This window comes from Fusarium sambucinum, chromosome I (genome assembly GCF_050947815.1).
Source record: "Fusarium sambucinum isolate potato_lamoka chromosome I, whole genome shotgun sequence".
Taxonomy (NCBI): domain Eukaryota; kingdom Fungi; phylum Ascomycota; class Sordariomycetes; order Hypocreales; family Nectriaceae; genus Fusarium; species Fusarium sambucinum.
This window is the reverse complement of record NC_139294.1, coordinates 2,394,676-2,412,409: the sequence shown is the minus strand read 5'-3', so window position 1 is coordinate 2,412,409 and position 17,734 is coordinate 2,394,676. Positions and strand designations below refer to the sequence as shown.

At 47.8% G+C, this 17,734-nt stretch overlaps 2 protein-coding genes across 2 annotated transcripts; one reads left to right on the top strand and one right to left on the bottom strand.

Annotated features, from left to right (window-relative positions):
* Positions 1-449: 449 nt before the first annotated feature.
* On the top strand, positions 450-1,828 carry FSST1_003509 (GPI-anchor transamidase subunit GAB1; the record flags this gene model as incomplete). Its single annotated transcript, XM_083229594.1, has 3 exons — positions 450-588; positions 650-917; positions 970-1,828. 3 exons carry the CDS (start codon positions 450-452, stop codon positions 1,826-1,828), a joined length of 1,266 nt encoding a protein of 421 aa, XP_083086939.1.
* Positions 1,829-2,034: 206 nt separating this feature from the next.
* On the bottom strand, positions 2,035-3,400 carry FSST1_003508 (SAM complex subunit SAM37; the record flags this gene model as incomplete). The annotated part of the gene is made up of 2 exons (XM_083229593.1): positions 2,035-3,170; positions 3,253-3,400. 2 exons carry the CDS (start codon positions 3,398-3,400, stop codon positions 2,035-2,037), a joined length of 1,284 nt encoding a protein of 427 aa, XP_083086938.1.
* Positions 3,401-17,734: the final 14,334 nt, after the last annotated feature.

Genomic DNA, 17,734 nt, shown 5'->3' with positions numbered 1-17,734 from the left:
TTGAAAGATGTGGTGTTTTGTTGGTAGTTTGTATTTCGTAACGATACCAGCGGGGCACTTTTTTCCTAAACAATCTTTCAACTTTTTTTTCCAACATGAAATTTTATGCCAGACTGTACCGCCTTGATCCGACGCTAATGCGGACCAAGTCCTGATTAGGAGCTTGCCATTGGTTCTTTCTGCCCTCACCGCCCGGGGGGCACATGCTCAGCACCCTTGAACGCAATTCCAGCGCCTGGCATCGCCAATCCAACGAATACAGTGGAGCTATGGGAAGAGCTCCAGCGGCTCTTCCAGCGGCCCCTCTCCCGAAGGTGGAGGGGCCGCCAAGGATGGAGGGAGCTCAACCCGCCAAGTGGCCTCCAACCTATCCTAGAGAGACTGTATCGCGAAGTCATCCGGCTGTTTAAACCTACAACATTCACTCGGAGCATGCAATGTCAGACACAATGACGTTGCGAGGCAAAGCGAGCGTCTTTGCTGGCGCTGCTCTGCTCCGACTTGTTCTCTTTCTCGCATTCCCAGCCCTTCCCGATCTACTAACTGGTCGCGTCGAGATATCAACCCCCGTCACGAGCTTCAAGCGCTGTAAGCAGTAACCCTCGTCGTATGACTATTATTGGAGAAACAAAAGCTTACAATTTCAAAGTGCAAGAAGGCCTCTTCTTATATACGAATAATGTCTCTCCTTATGAAGGTGGTGTCTTCCACCAGGCGCCGCTGCTGTTGCCCTTGTTCTCACTACTCCCTGACGTAAAGAGCTGGCCTATCTTTACACATCTACTTTACATCGCTGTGGACCTTTTGAGCGCCGATGCGCTCTACAAGATTGCCGATTCAAGTGTGGCGAGCAATTCGAGGCTGTTTAAATCGCCGCGCCGCGCCAATAAGTTTGGTAGCGCTGCAATTGCTGCTGGGTAAGGAAGACGTCGATTTCAAGTTAAGAACGGCAGTACTAACAGACAACAGCTTCTTGTTCAACCCATACACCATTGCCACATGTATCGGACGATCAACAGGCGTCTTCGCCAACTGCGCCATCCTCTTGGCCATCACCAAAGCTATCCAGGGCTCTCCCTTTAACGCCATGGTCGCTCTATCATTCGCCTCTTACTTGTCGATGTACCCTATCCTACTTCTGCCTCCGCTCATCCTTCTTGCCTATGACTGTCAAGCCGAAAAGCGCCGAGTTGCCTCGTCGGCCAAGTTCGCTACTACTAACTTGGCCGTTGTGGCTGGGTGCATGGTGTCCTTGTTAGGCATGTCGTTCTTGCTTGCCAATAATTCTTGGGAGTTTCTTGCTCGCACATACGGCATTCAGTTGACCTTGTCAGACCTGACACCCAACGTTGGCTTGTGGTGGTACTTCTTCATTGAGATGTTTGACTCGTTCAGAGCCTTCTTCCTTGGTGTTTTCTGGCTGCACTTGGCATCTTATCCCGCGGCGCTCTCTATTCGTCTGCGCCCTCAACCATTGGCTGTGTTGACCATTCTTCTTGGTACTTTCTCCATCTTCAAGCCCTACCCTTCGCTTGCGGATGCTAGTCTTTTCCTTTCCGTGGTTCCCCTGTTTCGGCATGTCTTCCCGCTAATGCGATATGCTTTTGTCACCACATCGACACTGTTATATGCGTCATTCCTTGGGCCGGCCTTCTACCACCTTTGGATCTATGCAGGAAGTGGCAATGCCAACTTCTTCTATGCCATCACTCTTGTGTGGAGTCTGGGCCAGAGCTTACTGGTGACAGACTTGACATTTGCGGTGCTGAGAGATGAATGGGAGATTGATCGCCCTGAGATGGCAGGTAAAGAGATCAGACAGATATAAATCCACTATAAGAAGAGAATGGAACCAGGAACGTGGCTGTGAAAAACACTGTCACTTCATTGCATGAGAGCAACATGACGTTAGTTAAAAATACCTAGACGAAGATATGGAAACGTTCTTAGAGTGTCCCCTTCAGACAGAGGGATATTTGATAGTTAGTTGTCTATTTAGTGTACAATAATTTTACAATTTTTTATATCATCCTTTTAGTCTACCTCTGTGTCAGTCTCAACAAACCGAGCCTGGTTTGACAAGTGAGAAGGCTGAGGTGCTCCCGCCGGCCCTCCTAGTACGCTGCCCAGCATGCTACCAAGAGCTCCAAACTCACTCAGCCTGGATCTGTTCTGGAGTGATTGCCAAACTTGTATCCTGGATCCAAAAGGCTGCATCGCCTTGTATGTGTGGTAACTGTATCCGAGAGCAGCGCCTGTGGCGAGGAGACTCAAAGCCAGCATGAGGGACCTGCTGTCGATGCCAGTGATGCCTCCTTCAGCACGCTTCCGTACCTCGGTCGCATACTCTTCGCCAAGACCAGGAACGTTGTGAATGATACTATCAAGAGTCCGGGTACCAATACGTAGCGCCGTATTTTGGGTTGATTCGGCCCAGGGCAAGGGGCCGGACTTATGCAGATGCCTTATCTTGATATGATCAACAAACTTATACAAACGCGGGGTTTTCTTCATAAGCCAGTCTTTCAAGAAAGATCTTGGTACAGGAGCATCGCGCATCAACGCAAGATAGCCAAAGGCCAGGCAGTCCAAAGATGAGAGTTCGGTGCCCTCAAAGAATGCATATGCCTCCTCCTCAGAACCATACTTGAGAAAGTCATCCACTACAGAAAGGCAGTCTTCTGTGATGCCGTAAAGTCGGATGAGAACGGCTTGTTCGGGTGTCATCTCCTCGTGGACGGTCTTCTTTGTCCGCGCAGGAATATGTCTTCGGAAGGTTTCTGGCAAAGCATCCCTTCCTGACGAAAGGTGAAGGCCTCCATTGGGGTCAAAGTCGGTATCCATGTCAGCAAAGCCTAGATGCTCAACACGATTGACGGCCTCGGCACGGAGCAGCGGTGGAACTGTCCATGTCAATGGGAATGGTAATAGAGTGCTGAAGGCGGGTCTGGTGGTGGCTGACCAGTTGGCGGCCGAGACATAGAGTGAGAGGTCCAGCAAGGGAGCAGCATGGGCAGACAAGAAGGCAGCGTATGCAACACGGTCAGCATGCTCAAGGGACGTCAGTCCGGCGTCTAAGTTGTCACCGAGTGACTTGTCGGTCAAGTACTGAACGATGGGTGCAAACCCCGATATCCAGACGCCCTCATGATGAAGCGCAGGAAGCGTATCTGGATGAAACAGTCAGCAATGAACAAGGTTCGGATAAAGCAAGGCAAGGCAAGGTGAGACAGCGGGACGGGCAAGCCATACTGGACGGGCTGACAGAAGGGTCGTTGCTAGGAATCAAGCGCCAAGCTGATGCAGGATTAGAGCTATGCAGGTATGTGATAACGGCAAGACACTCGGGATCGATTGACGGCAAGCCAAAGGCTGAACCCCATACATGAAGCTCCAACATGGCGGCGGCGGGTCAGTGTTTGTCAGGCGGACAAGGTAGGTGTATGAAGCTATTCCACGATTGTGAGGTGTAATTCCGTCGGAGTTATATTGACGGGCGGAAGGCCAAAAGAAGGTTTGTGATAGATCTCGTGGCAAAACACCAACATCAACAAGTCAAAACTTTGATGATCCTGGACTCGGGGAACTTGTTGAAGCCTTGAAAACAAACCCCAACCAGCCTTGTCTGGGCTCTTGAAGTCTTGAACTTCGGGCTGTTGTTAGCTTAGGAGCCCCATTTCCAGGTGGGGTAAGACCCGCCATGGAGGAACATGGAGGATGCGATATGTGACAAGCGCGAAGGCACGTGATGAGGCTGGACTGTAAGTGACCAAAATATGCTTTCAAGAGCTGTTGAGCAAAGTCTATTTGTCATAAGAAAACTTTAATTATTCCACCCAAAGATGAAACGCTTTGATGTTTTTTCTTGATTAGTTTTATTTCTGGGCTTCTTAATTATCAAATCTTTCCGTGTCGTGTCGGTCACATGGTGACCACGTTCGGTTCCGACAAAGATGGACTTCGATTGGGAATATTATTCCGCGATGGCTTCTTCTTGTCGTGCTCTATCATTTCTCTGTAGCCACCTGAGTCATTTTCACAGATCCACAGAATAGAACCTCCTGTCATATTCTCATTCAGTTACACTTTCAGGCACCCCCTCTGATCTGCATACCAACGTTGACTGTTGGTCACCCAAAAGACGAAACCGTCCAAAGTTGTTGACGTCTGATGTAAGCAGGTGAGAGCTGGAAAGCTTGTGGCGTACACGTTATGTTTCGCATATCACTCTACTGCTTTACTGGTCAATGTGAGCCACATCGATTTGAATACATGCATACACTGTGAGATGCCACACAAAGACTAAATTCGCTCTTCGCTTTGAGCAATCGCTAATTGGTTGCCTTGACTAGAAGTGTCAAACTACCACGAGCCGGTGACAAAGGATCTTTGACCAACTCCCAGCTCCAAGTGACAATCCAGCCTCTGTCGGTTATCTTCACCCGAACCCCTGGAGCGGTAACAAGACGGACCATGATGATGATCGGCGCTCTCTGAGACAGGCACAGGAGCACTGACCGAAATACACACGCTTGCCAATGATATGTAGAAAGATTTTTGTCATAATCGCCACATGGTGATTAGGGCGATCCAAATATGTCAAGGATGAGCATATTCGTGGCTTCAGTAACTGAGACGGCTTGTTTCATCCCAGATCAAGATGCAAGATTACCTTTTACAGGAAACCGATCATCTTACACTTAAGTCACCTCTGTGAGAAGGGAGACGGCTGGAAGCTAAGGTCAGGCAAACTTTCCAACCAACTAAGCTACTTCAGTCTTCAAGGCTGGGGAAAAGACACCAGTGCCATGAATTTGGGTTTTTCCTCTTCCCTTTCTTCATCTGCTGGGTTGCAAAGTTAGTGTTGCCAATCAACCACCATACCAACCTGTTGGTGACAGTAGCAAACATCAACTAAAGTAGCCCTTGACCTTGGACTTGGGATCCTAAAGATTACCAACAGGTTGCTAACCAACTTTCCACTTGGATGGGTGCCTACTAAGTACGTAGAGTCGACCCAACAAGCCTATTGCGAGCGAGCAGGATCAGGCTGGCGTCCAACCGATTCAGGAACGGTCATGAAAAGGAAACAAATTGCAAAAAAAGAGACTATTTCAGCCCACTTTGTGATTGGACTTGGCCAACCCGTCCGACCGAGGGAAACAAAGACAAGTGCCTTGCAAGCCTTGCACTTAACTAAGCTAGCTTTAGGGGGAGATCAGATCAACCTCTTGAGTAAAACTGGTGGTGGAAAAAAGAGTCTTTACTTTAACCAAACTAGAGGATGACGAGTGTCAATCGATCGTCCCTCGCTCCGGAGACGGTTCCTAGGTTTGGAAATAGGACGAGTTTTCATCAAGCCACGGCGTGTCCGATTTAAAATAGACAGACAGACATTTGACATTCATTTCCTTGTCAAAAAAACACTACATCAAATCCCATGCCCAATAGGCTGTAGTGCAATATTGCATCTTGAAAGCCCTTGTAAAAGGGGGTCCTGCGAGTTTCAGTTGTCGTTGAGGCGAGCATCAGCTGTTCTGATCGACGCTGCAAACCGGCGGCGCAGGCGGTTCAAAGGGCGACGGAGGGAATGAAGCCGAGTACCGTACGGCATTATTAATTGATTGATTCTTGTCTATGACCAAGACCATGACAAAAACATATTAATATGTGCCATGCAAGGGAGCAATCTGACTGAGCAAGGATAAAGTAGCGATCACGAGGCGCTATTTTTGCAAACAGGGGTCATGGTAATTTTGAGTACCGTAACGCAATAATCAAGAATGGGACATTTCGCTTTCGCTTCCAGTTCCCAACCAGGCTTTGCTTGTTAACAAGGATCCATTCGTTTGCCAAGGACAATAGTAACCAAGTACTGCCCAAGAGTAATTATTAACCACTAGGGGAAGGGATATCGTGGGCACAAAAAAGGAATGGAGAGACACAGGAAGACATATTCAGAGTCACAGTAATATCGAAACGAATTTGAGGTAGAGTTCATTGCATTGCATTGCATGTGTTGTATTGTAGTAGTAATAAAAACATGGTATCTCGTTCCATTCCCGTCAACACTGAGTGATCAGTGGACATGATTCCCATTTGCTCCTGAGGGTTTGAGGATGGTAAATAAGCCATCCCATTTCCCAAATGATAATTCTATGTTCCCAACCCGACGTGTTCATCGTAAAGCAATAAAAAGTCCAAAAACACTGCGCGCAGTAGAGTGCGGTGTATGTTGTTGAGACGCCGTGATAATGCCCTGTCTATTGATACAGTTCCTGAAAGACCGTGGAACAAAAAAATGTGTGTGATTCCTCCCAAATAGTTTGATATGAACGAAGTAGAGAAGTTGGTTCAAAAAAGGTTATTAGATAGTTGTAAGAGGGTATTGTAACGGTGATGCGCTGTTTGCGAAAGGCGCACGCGGTAGAAGTGAAGTTGAAAGAGTCCGGTCGGTCCAGCCATAAGGGACAAGGTTGGTTGGTTGATTTGGACAGAAATCCGGTGTAAGCAGGTTGGTTGATTCGACGGACGGCTGAACCTGTAGAGGTGTGGTTGACTTGCAGCTCAAGAACCGGTATCATGTTGATTAATTAGGTGCATGAGGGGTCCGAGTTGGGAGTTCGCATGTGCATATGCGGCGCGTTGTGTTGTGTTGGCTAGCAAGAGCCGGGCGAACCATATTGCTTTTTCTGTGCTGTTGTGTAACTGAAGCCAAGAAAGCATGGTAGATGACGATGATGTTGTTGTTGTTATGTCATGTTGGTTTGAGCTGGTTTGCCGTCGAAGTTGTTCCATCTGCTTTAATCTTTACTGCTTTAACCTCGCTTGGGCAGAGGAGGAAGAGGGCGGCTAGGAGGAGGGCCGGGACAAGGAGGAAGCTGCGAAGGTCGTTGGGCAGGCATCTTGATTGTTGTTTGTTTGTTGTAGTTAAAGATGTAGTTGAGATAACCGAAGACTAGTAGCTCGGTTGTATGTATGTGATTGTGTTTGAGTCGAGAGTATCAAGTAATAGTAGTAGTGTGTATGTGTGTAAGTGCTCGAGCTTGGAAGAGAAGAGCTAAGAGTTAGAGGCGAGAGTGATTGCCTTGATAGATTCTTGATGAGTCGATGATGAGAGTGATCTTTTTGGTCGTGGGGAAGAGGGAGGTCGCTGCCCTTTTTGTATTCCGTGGTGTTTGTGCCTCCAGCCCAGCTCTCTCACCTAGTCAAAGCCAAAAGGTAGGTAATCTGAAGTGAAGCAGCCCAGCCAGGGCAGCCAGGGCGCAAGACACAGGGCACCACTTCTGGATACAGGGGGTGTCTTGGACACAAGGGGAGTGAGGACACGCCCTCAGCCCTCCAGGAGATGATGAGCGCCCCGCTTCACAAAACACACGCCCACCATGCCACGCTGAAGGACCTGGAGGGAGGTGAAGGTGAGGGTGGGGGGGGGCTCAGGTTGTGCTAAGCCAGGGCAGGCTAGGAGGCTAAGAAAAGGTCTTCTTCCTTTGCTCGTACGAGGGTGAAATGGTAGATACGTCAGTCAAAGGAAGGTACCTGGGGTCGAAGTACCTGGACTGGAGCCTACCAACCTGAAGCAAGACGAGACTCCGTTCTTTCAAGCGATCAATCAATCAATCAATTGGCTCCATTAATATTTTATCCATTCTATCTGATGCGGTGTAAGAGAGTAATAGAAAGTATGCGAGACGATAAACATGATACACCTCCTATTCTTTCGTCTCGTCTTGACTGAGTATACTGAACTGGAACTAAAACGAACCAACTGTGACGGGAGCGGGGACCTATCTAGTGAATAATAATGCATACGAGAACAGAAATAGAAATAGAACAAAAGGGAAATTGTGATGGATGAAACACGATAATAGCATAACATAGCAGAGCATGGATAGTAGTCAGAATCTGTCCTTTTTTTTCTCTCTTTGCTGTCTCTCTCTCACCTCAGACCAGGCTAAAGCCAAGACTGATGCCCCCTGTCGCACAACTCAGCGCCCAGCACAGCACAACGCAGTACAGCATTTCATTAGGTAGAATCCACCCACCAGCAGTTAATTAATTGATTAATATTGCGCAACTCATAATTAGGTACAAACGTATGTATGGTGGTTAACCCTTATTAACTCCGTAATTACATGAGTATCCCCTTTCATACAGTAGCACAATGCAATATGCTGGGTCATAATTTGACTCACACTCATTGTTTCTTCACCGATAAATTACTGCTTGCTGCAGAATGTAAATGTGCATCAATTAGTTTACTTGTTAGTCTGTACAGCACAGCACAACACATATCTTTCTGTACGACAGGCCAATTGGACTTTTGAATGTCGGTCGACCCCAAAAAAGTAACAGCCAGGGGACTTTGTAAATGCCATTATGACGACTTACTACTTGGTGCCACGCATCTTCAGCCTCTTATTGGATCTCGACGAGATCAGCTGGCCTGCCTAGACTACCTGGCAGGTTGCCAATGCAGTACAACAAGACAAAGACAAGTAGGCTGTACATGTGCCGTAGATTCTATCTCCATTCTTCTTGATGCAGTTGCTTCTGCAGTTGTATACATATCTACCTAGTTGTTTGGGGGCTATTTCTGATGTGTCTAATAAGCCACGAGTTCATATACAGTCCATACTATACTGTAGTTCTCGGTACCTACTTTTAAGCCAGTGTGTTTTACAACTTAGTGGCATCCGTCGCGGAGGCACACCAAAAACTACAACCAGTTTTTTTTTTTAACTTGGGCTATCCGTCTAACCCGCTGAACTAACCAGGTGGAAATTTTCTGCCTCAGCTCAAACTGACTGATTCATTCCATCGGCTACCGAGCCGATTATTCTCTTTGTCCATGGCAGACACACACATAGTTCAAACGCTGTATATTTATGCCGAAACAGGCAATTTTCCGGACAACCTCAGCCAATTCTTGGTTGGCCGGCTTAGACGGCGACTGATCCTCGTCAGCCAAGAGACCAGTTAAACCCCCCAAAAGAGTATGAAACACGCGAAACTGGAGAGCGAGAGGAACTAGGCGAACCAAGAACATGACTTCTTTCGCATTTGCTGGTGTCCCACTGCATACACAGTAATCCTGGCATGGAACGTCGCATGGAAGCTTTCGTAGAAGGGCTCATCCTTGTCCGCACAATATTGCTTTCCCTTTTCCCTCCTAGGCTCCGCTCCCTCCTCCTCCAGGTGGAGAGGGTTCTTGACGCTGAGTATTTGAATGACGTCCAATTTCGGGTGGTCCAAGAGCCTGAACTGGGACCTGTCACAGACAGTTCCTCCCACCCCCATCCCATCCCGTTCCGTTTACACATGTGAGTTGAACAGCCAGGGGGAGGCGAATGTGTTTGTTTTTTTCTGTCACCGCTCAGTAGTTCGCACAAATGGGTCCAATTTCGAAATAGCAATTTATGTCAGCTTACGGCTACGCTCAACAAACAATCAATGCTACGTAGATTAGGGCTGAGCCGTGCCATGCAGGCATCCCATCCATCTAGCTGGATATCGATGATTTGTCTTGACCGCTGGAAGGAAGCAAGCATCGTGTGTCCACAGCAACTATGGAAGAGCTAAAAATCACTGACCGATAATCTCTACGCATCTGCATATGCATAGACTATATGGGGCTCAGCTGCATGATTGGGCGCCAAAAGAGGATTGCTCTTCGGTTTGACGGGCCTAGACTTCCAGCTCTTATTCCAACTGTGGGGGACAGAGTCTAGTGTGGTGTTGTAGTCTATTACTGTTAGACTTTATCGAATCAATTCGTGGCATAGTGTTGTTTGTGTCTCGTGATCAGTAAAGGAGACTTCGATTTCTATAGACGATCAAATGATATTCGTGTTACAAAAGGCCTCGGATATTATAGAAAGTATTTTATTTAAATCCTGGCCTGTGACAACACGTGTTTGTTTGTCTTGGCTGAGCTGTTTCCAATATATCAACTGCGGCGAGGTCAATGTAGGGTAATTTCTTGGTCGTTTTCGGTCACCGGCAATTCAATACTACCCGACTAATTAACGAGGGCACGGAGCGTGGTCGCCGACTACCGACTACGGTACGGAGTACAGCACTAAAGAAGAAGCAGGTATGTATGTAAATAATTAACAGACGTATTCGTTTCAGGTTACTTCTGCCCGGTAGAGCGGACCTAAAATAACTTTTTGTTGCTAACAACTCCCGTTCAACGAGCCGCTCTTTGGGCCTGTTTTCCTTCTCTTTATTGATTAGCAGCAATATAAGTAAAAAAGCCACCGAACGAGTGTCGCGAGAAACTTTAAACATTGACATGAATTATTGCATTGATTGGTTCAATTGCAAGACATGCGGGCCGCCTTCGGTAGAAATGTCCCGTCCATTCCAGTGCTTCTGCTTCTTTCCCTGACAGTTGAAGCGTCGAACTGTAAACAACGGGATATGGTCAGATAATCAGGACAGCACCACAATTTGCATGTTTGGGTTTGGAATACGACACGGCACAGTTGACTCGTTCGAGATTTGGCTTTACAAGGCTCTGTTGGGCTCACGGAGAAGACTAGAATAGCAATAGCGTTGCCGTTTCTGTAAAGCTTCATAGATCCGGCATATCGATGTTTTCGATATGGTGTGGCGTCGTGATTTACTGTGCCGTCGCCTCTTTACCACCTACGTACATAGTAGTACATAGATATGATCTTATTATTGTTCCTTTTTAGATATATTGGATTCGGACAAATGTGCCCGCTGCAGCCCTATATCCAATTCACAGTCCTTCACTGTTGGTATGCTACCTGGCTACGTAGTTGCGATGCGATACGATACGATACGACAGCCAATTGAACTAGGGTCTGATACTGATAGTTCGCAGGTGACGATGTGCTGGATCAGTATCCCTGCGTTTGCCAACGGTCATTCCCCCCAATCCTATCCTTTCAGCATGTGCATGCATCTGGGGTCTAGTTCGGGATGACTCACACGTCAAAAAAAACAACGACATGAGAAAAAGCGAGCTTGTGAAAGATGGAGATTTCTGAAGCCTAGCGACGTTGCAATCCCCAACTCGTCAGATCTTTTCTTGGCGGGGTCAGGATTAAATGAACGGTGTACAGAAGTGCAAGTCGCCGTATTATTCTATTTCCGCCGTCCGCCGCAGTGCTTATTCGTATTCTGTATTACCATGCATGCTCTTAATGAAATGAAACCTCCACTTTATTCTTTATCTGGGCTAAACCCCTCCATGTTGCATAGTTTAGTAGATCTTCGCTTCACTCATCTTGTTAAGTGCACGCCTACATGCATGCACAGCGAGAGAAAGAAAAAAGAAAGAAAGAAAAAAAGACCTCATCTCACCGCAGTTGTGACTGTGCGCCCGAAGCGAGCGCTTGGGTCACTATCACTTCGAACGCGGTCGAGATCATCATCTGGCGGGATTATTATGAAGTCATAGGGGTCCTTCATCAACATGTCGCAATTCTACCATCTCCGCTTTGCTGGTTTCGTATTGGGAAGATCACGAAGAAAATGCTAGGCAAGACAGAAGAATGGAAAGGGTTACAGTAATGATTCATGCGTTGGTCCGTGATGCCTTCTAAGAGGACCCCGAATCTTCCGAGCTTAATCGAACGCCTGGTCCGGGTTGTTGCTTGTTGTAGTATGTCACTAGGAGGGAAGAAAATTTGTTCTACGAAGCTTCCATGACTGGGATCATGATGGTTCGGCTCTCTAGGAAATTCTAGACGTCCACAAAACGCAAAATTGAGGCGTCAATATCTGGCTGAGGCTGACGCATGGATACTCGCGATTACCGAAAATGAGGATTGACCACCATACATCCACAGAGTCCACCACGATAACTAACATGCCGTAGCTACGTAACCTAACACACCGACAAAGAACCCGGACATCTCGCAGAATGTTCTTTTTTGGAAGGAATCGAAGGTTGGGATTTTCTTCTAGAGCCAAGCTCGGACTTGGATACAGTACGACGTGGTCGTAGCGCACCCGACGAGGCGCGTTTCTTTCTTTCTACGGAGATGCTTGACTTCTCAGTGGCTAGAAATGTCACAACCTCGGCTCGCTGTTGTGTTTTATTATCTTACCGCCAGTTTGGGTCGCTCTTCATTTTGACCAAAGCTCCGATGCGGCGACTTGTGTGTGAGACGGACTGTTGCTAATACCAAGGCGGACATTTGCTAAACGAGAGACCCTTTGTCTCAGTTCTTTTCTGATGTGTTGTCCGTTTAGACGCTCATAATGCATTGCATTGCATCATGTTGCGGTCTGTAGGTAATGTGATGGTTAGACTTGCATTGCATAATACCGTCCCCATCTACCGGGTCCTCTTGTATGAGCGGTCTATGATTGCTTGTAAGAGACAAAGGATTCCCACTTGGACAGGACAGCAATACAGAATCATGTCATGCACGACATCCTGTCAGTGAGAGCATGTTTGGGCATCTACTGTTACACGGCCCAACATATGGCTTGGGCGTCTTGTTTCTTCTTGGCGAGATCCATTGAGACAGTTGTTCAACGGTCACGTTGGTCGGTCGGTACATGTTGTCGGAGTAGCAGGTAATAATGGACCATTGATTATGGATCTCTTGTATCCAAGGCTGGTCCATGCTAAGATTTGGGGGTGTGTCTCCAATTGTGGTTCTCCATCTCTTTATCCTGGACTGGCGTCAAATCACGGCCCCTGCAATTTTGCATATTTTTATTCTTTGAAATCAAGACCAACTGAAGGGAGAGAGAAAAAAAAAAAAGCATTGGGCACGTGCCCCCTTTCAATAGATCGAATAGACCGCCGCCAGCCAGCCTTGTCTTGGTCTTTGTGCCGTCTCATCTCATCTTGTCTTGATGACTGATCGGTGAAGCCTTCTCCTATGTCATGCTTCTGTTGGGAAATTAAATCCCTGGACCCTGCATTGACCATGGTTTGAACTATTCATCCCTTGGAACAATAATCTCTCCACAGAAGCACTTTTTCAGCCTCAATAACTGGAAGCGTGGGGTTATTAGACAGGTTCGGGACGACATATGCAATGCAAGTCCCCTTTGGACAAATTGTGATATCTGTTAATTAACAGTTAAGGAAACTGTCTTTTAACTTTGTGCCCCTGACTAAAACTACGGGTGGTGGCAAACTCGGTACTAACGGCAGACATGTTGACGCCCGTTTCCAACGGCCGTTAGAGGCACAGGGCGCTGGAGTTTGAGATATTATAGGCGGTCGGCAGTACAATTATAGCGGGCTATGGGAGAGATGACGAGGCTGAAGACACTACGGCACTCGAGTTTCATCCCATCTTCCGACGATGCCTTTGAATGATGACGATCCAAAACCACAAAACCACAAAAAAAGATGAAACAAGGGGTGGGCGTGTCGCACCAAAGCTAAACAGCAAGATTTTCCTTTCTTTTTTTGCCTCCTTTCCATATATGCACTCCAGCTTTATCCTATCTGACGCTATTGGATGATGATGTTACCATAGTACCACGCAACAGGTATCCGTACCGTATTTCTTTTTAATCTGGGGGTTTCTGAGATGAAGCCCCCCGTACTCCCGTTCCAGACCGCTGGGTTACTGACAGAAGTTGGGTTTGCTTCATTACAACCCTCACCGACTTCAAGGTATTTCCCAGTCAAGTGGGAATGGTGGCAAATTTGACTGAAAACAATATGGAGACAATAAACCGACCGCCTGATGGAAAGCGGAACGCCGTTGTTTTGTGATTGTTGATCTCTATGTCTATCTTTGCCTTTGCGCAATCAATTCCGCCCTTTCGTCCGAACGCTGAATAAGGTGAAGATCAGATCGAAGAAAGGTTTTGAAGAGGCAAATTATTATCGGAGTATGAACTTGCCCGCTTACTGATCCAGTGATCCTTCGCTGGTGATTGTCAATCAAGACATCGCAACCAATGAGTTTCAGCTTCGTACCTCTGTCTTTCCTTGCTTTTGAATAACACTGTAGTGTCAAAAGAGAATGCCTGCAGCGATCAATCATGAGGGCTTCCTTTGATGCTACCCTGCACATTTGATTCTTGATCATCTGACACAGCAAGGCCGTTTATTCACACATTCTCGGCAGTTTAGTCCGAAGACAGGTACGTATCCGTATGTACTTGCTGTCCGTTCCGTCCTGCTGGTACCAAACCAGCGGTAACCAGGCTACCAGTCCAAGCCCAAGCCCAAGCCAGGCTGCGAGGTTTGCCGAGATGAGAGCGGCCGCCCCCTTTGAGAACCAATTAACCAAATCAGAACAGGGATCCATGATCACCGCAACCCGTCTCAAGCGTGTTTTGAGTTTACCGACCATTCACCGTGAAGCATGGTGATGCTGCGTACCTGTATCACGGAGACGCCGTGCCTCGGCTACAGATGAGGTTTAGGCCCCTCCAAACTTAGTGGGTTAAATTACAGCTAAGTTAAGCTAGGCCTAGTATCATCCTGTTAAGTTCTTACCTCTCCCACAAACCGTTGAACTCATCCAAGCGGTCGGACTTTAGAATAACCTTGGCAAGACAATATTCGATTCTTTGACGCATTTACCGTGTCATTGGCAGCTGGAAAACCCGTAACCATCAACAATATTGCCGAAGAGATACGGAGTAGTAGCGAACAAGTGGTTCGGCCCCCTTTCACGTCGTCAGTGATGTTTGACTTCGAGGTCAAGTCAAGTCAAGTGCCGTAAAGACTCTATACTAAATACTGGCCCGTGCTATGACTATTTGGAGCCGACTTGTCAAAACCAATCTCTCGGATTCTAGACAAATGGGGATATTCATTCTCCAACAAAGCCAGGTGGCCGGCTTTCGGGGTTTGTCTGTCTCAGTACAGCTGAGTCGCAAAACGTCCCATTTATCATGTCAGTGACATATCAATAGTAACACGCTTGACTGGCTAAGAACGGCTGAACCAAGCATTGTCGAGGCCCTACGATTTTGCATTGTCTCAATTCAGCTTCGGATAAGGAGTGAGAAATTAAGCCTGCAACTGGAGAAGTACACAATATGCTGACGAGGCCATTGCAAAGACAAAGAGTCCTCAGAAAAGGTCAAAGCACAACATCAACATTCATCGTTGAGTGCACTGGTTGGCTCTTGGAGTTCAGCTGCCAGCCACAGAAGCCAGTGGAGGTGCGCCACCCGTGGACTTGTGTGGCTCTCAGGTACGGACTTGGCTTTGACGACACACAGTGTCTTTCCAGCTTGGACGGCTGGACGGGTCCATCAAGCCACAAGTTCAACAAGGGCCTTCGGGCTTTCCACGTGGAAATCCAGGGGATGTCAGAATGTGTATGACGATAGCGCAGTGTAGTGTGGCGCTCCCCTGTCGATCCCAGTTCGTGTCCATCATTCTGACGGGCATACTATACCCTTACCTTACCTACGCTACTTGCGGTAATACAGGTACCACAGGTACAATACGCTATGGTACCTGCTTACGTTGAGCGTGTGTCTCAGTCTCACGTCGTCAGCTTCATACGAAGCCCCCTTTTCGAGAATCCGACTGCGTAGTACTCTGTATTACACGTACGTTTGTGCTCTGATTGTAGGTGCACGGATGGGGAATTCCCTGGGCGAAACCTGATTGCCCATGTTCGATCGGGCATTGAAGAGTTCTGACAAGTTCCATTCCCTGAAACATGCTACTCTACATAGCAATCGATCGATGATAATTAATCATCCCTCGAGGTTTGTTTGGGTTGAGCCGCGCAACACCGCAGCGGCACCACGCCCTCGATGAATCCAGCCTCCAGGGGATCTGGTTTGGGCCATTGTTATCTCAAGAGCCAGCTGTGCATGGATTAACTAACTTGGGGATGCCTTGTCATCTTGCAAGCTGCCAATGCCCGGACCCTTGTCACGGGAAATGATGTGAGGCCGACGCTGATATTTTTGGTAACAATTGCTACACCTGGCGCAGCGACGATGCCTGCATGTAGGCTGACTTGACCGTCAAAGCCCATCATCGAGTCCGTCTATTGATTGGAACAAACAACCTCACGTGGCGCAACCTTCCTTGTAGGAGCCTGGGAGTCTGGAGAGCAACCTTTAATCGATCTAGCGATGTAACCCAGCTGCAAACACGTCCAAAGAGACGGGACTCCTTTGTCGCTTTCCCCCCTGCTTTGTTTGAGGCTATCTGTTGACCGATATTTCCGATTATTATCGGTGCCTATTGCAACACACACTCAAAACTCCCTCAAAAGTGGGAGCGGGCTTATTATTGTGAGACATGCAAGTTTTTCCGCTTACACCATGAAACGTGGTGTTGTGTTTATCCCGCGAAACGACTTCTTCAACCACTCAACCGGCTATTCATACACTGTGGGCTCATGCTCCAAAACAAGCGCTTCAACTTGCTACACATCACAGGCATATGATCTAGGTACAATTAATAATGTGCTCAGCCTGTTTTGATGCCCTGGCTGCTGTATTCTTGGCTCACTACTATTCTGCAGGTTATTATGACTTCCTACCCAGAAGCGACACCCCAAGACCCTTGCACATGGTGATGATTCGCAGGGTTATCATCGCAGGGGGCACGGTCCCTTTCGAACAGGACCATGAGATGCATATTCTAACGAGGTGCTCGTCAAACATGCAGCTGTCTCCATATTGGTGACTGGATCAAGGTATTTCATCTTGGCATGCATCTACATACTACCCATCTACAGCCGCACCAGACGACCAATCTCCAGAGTCCAAGACCGACACGGGCTGGGCCCGTCTCTACTATTTGAGGTTTCTCTATCTCAAAACCTCGGCCTAATTGGTGAGATATATTCCTGGCTGAAAGGATTCGGTTCGGAGTCCTACTCCGCGAGTGGTGACACATAGATAAGTCTTGGTGGTTGAGCGTGACCTAGCAGCCTCCCCTGCGGCCCTATCGCTTTGGGCGATGTCGCATTACAGGGGACTCTTTGCACAACTCGTCAAATTCTACTACGGATGCCTCGATGTTTCTGTCGTGGTCGTGCTGTACGGCAGGGTACAAAAAGCACCATACAAGTGGCTGTAGTACTTACAGGCCGCAAAGAGCACAGCTGGGGTTCTTTGTGCATCCCTTTTGCGCATTGTGTGCTGTAGTATCAATGCTTTACAGACACTCGGCGAACTTTTCTTTAAACGTCAGCTTGCATGCATGCTCCGAATTGCCCAGTTCGGTTATAAATATTGCTGACGCTTGTATCTTCCTGCACTGCCCAAGATCATGATACTGTGTTGGTTGATTGTATCATGATCGACATTCAGCTGACGGGGTGTGCCAGTTGGTCCTGCAGTTGCATCAGTGTGAGCCGTGTCGACTGAAGCCTGCGCCTTGGAGGAGGATTGATCGTGATAGATTACAAGGAGCCTTCGACTCTGTGATGGACAGCGAACAGGAGGGCAGAGGAAGTTGTTAGCGACTTTGTATCAGATCGGCCCGCTGCGGGTCCTAGATATGCGTTGATCGACCTCCTGCGACATTTTGTCAGGTGGCTGTCATTCAGGGTCAAAGGGTTGGAGGGTCAAGAGGGTCCAGAGCGGATGGGATTCTGCTCAAGGACATGTTTGAGAAACACGGTGATCGATACGGAAATTGGAGAGAGATGCGTCCTTGCGTTGCTGTGGAGAAATGACAGGACGTCTACAGAAACGGATGTAACTCGATGCGTTGCAGATCGTGGGGTTTCTTGCTCATGTAAGAGGAGGGGAGGGTTTTACGAGCAGAGGGTCAAAGGGACCATGCCTGTAG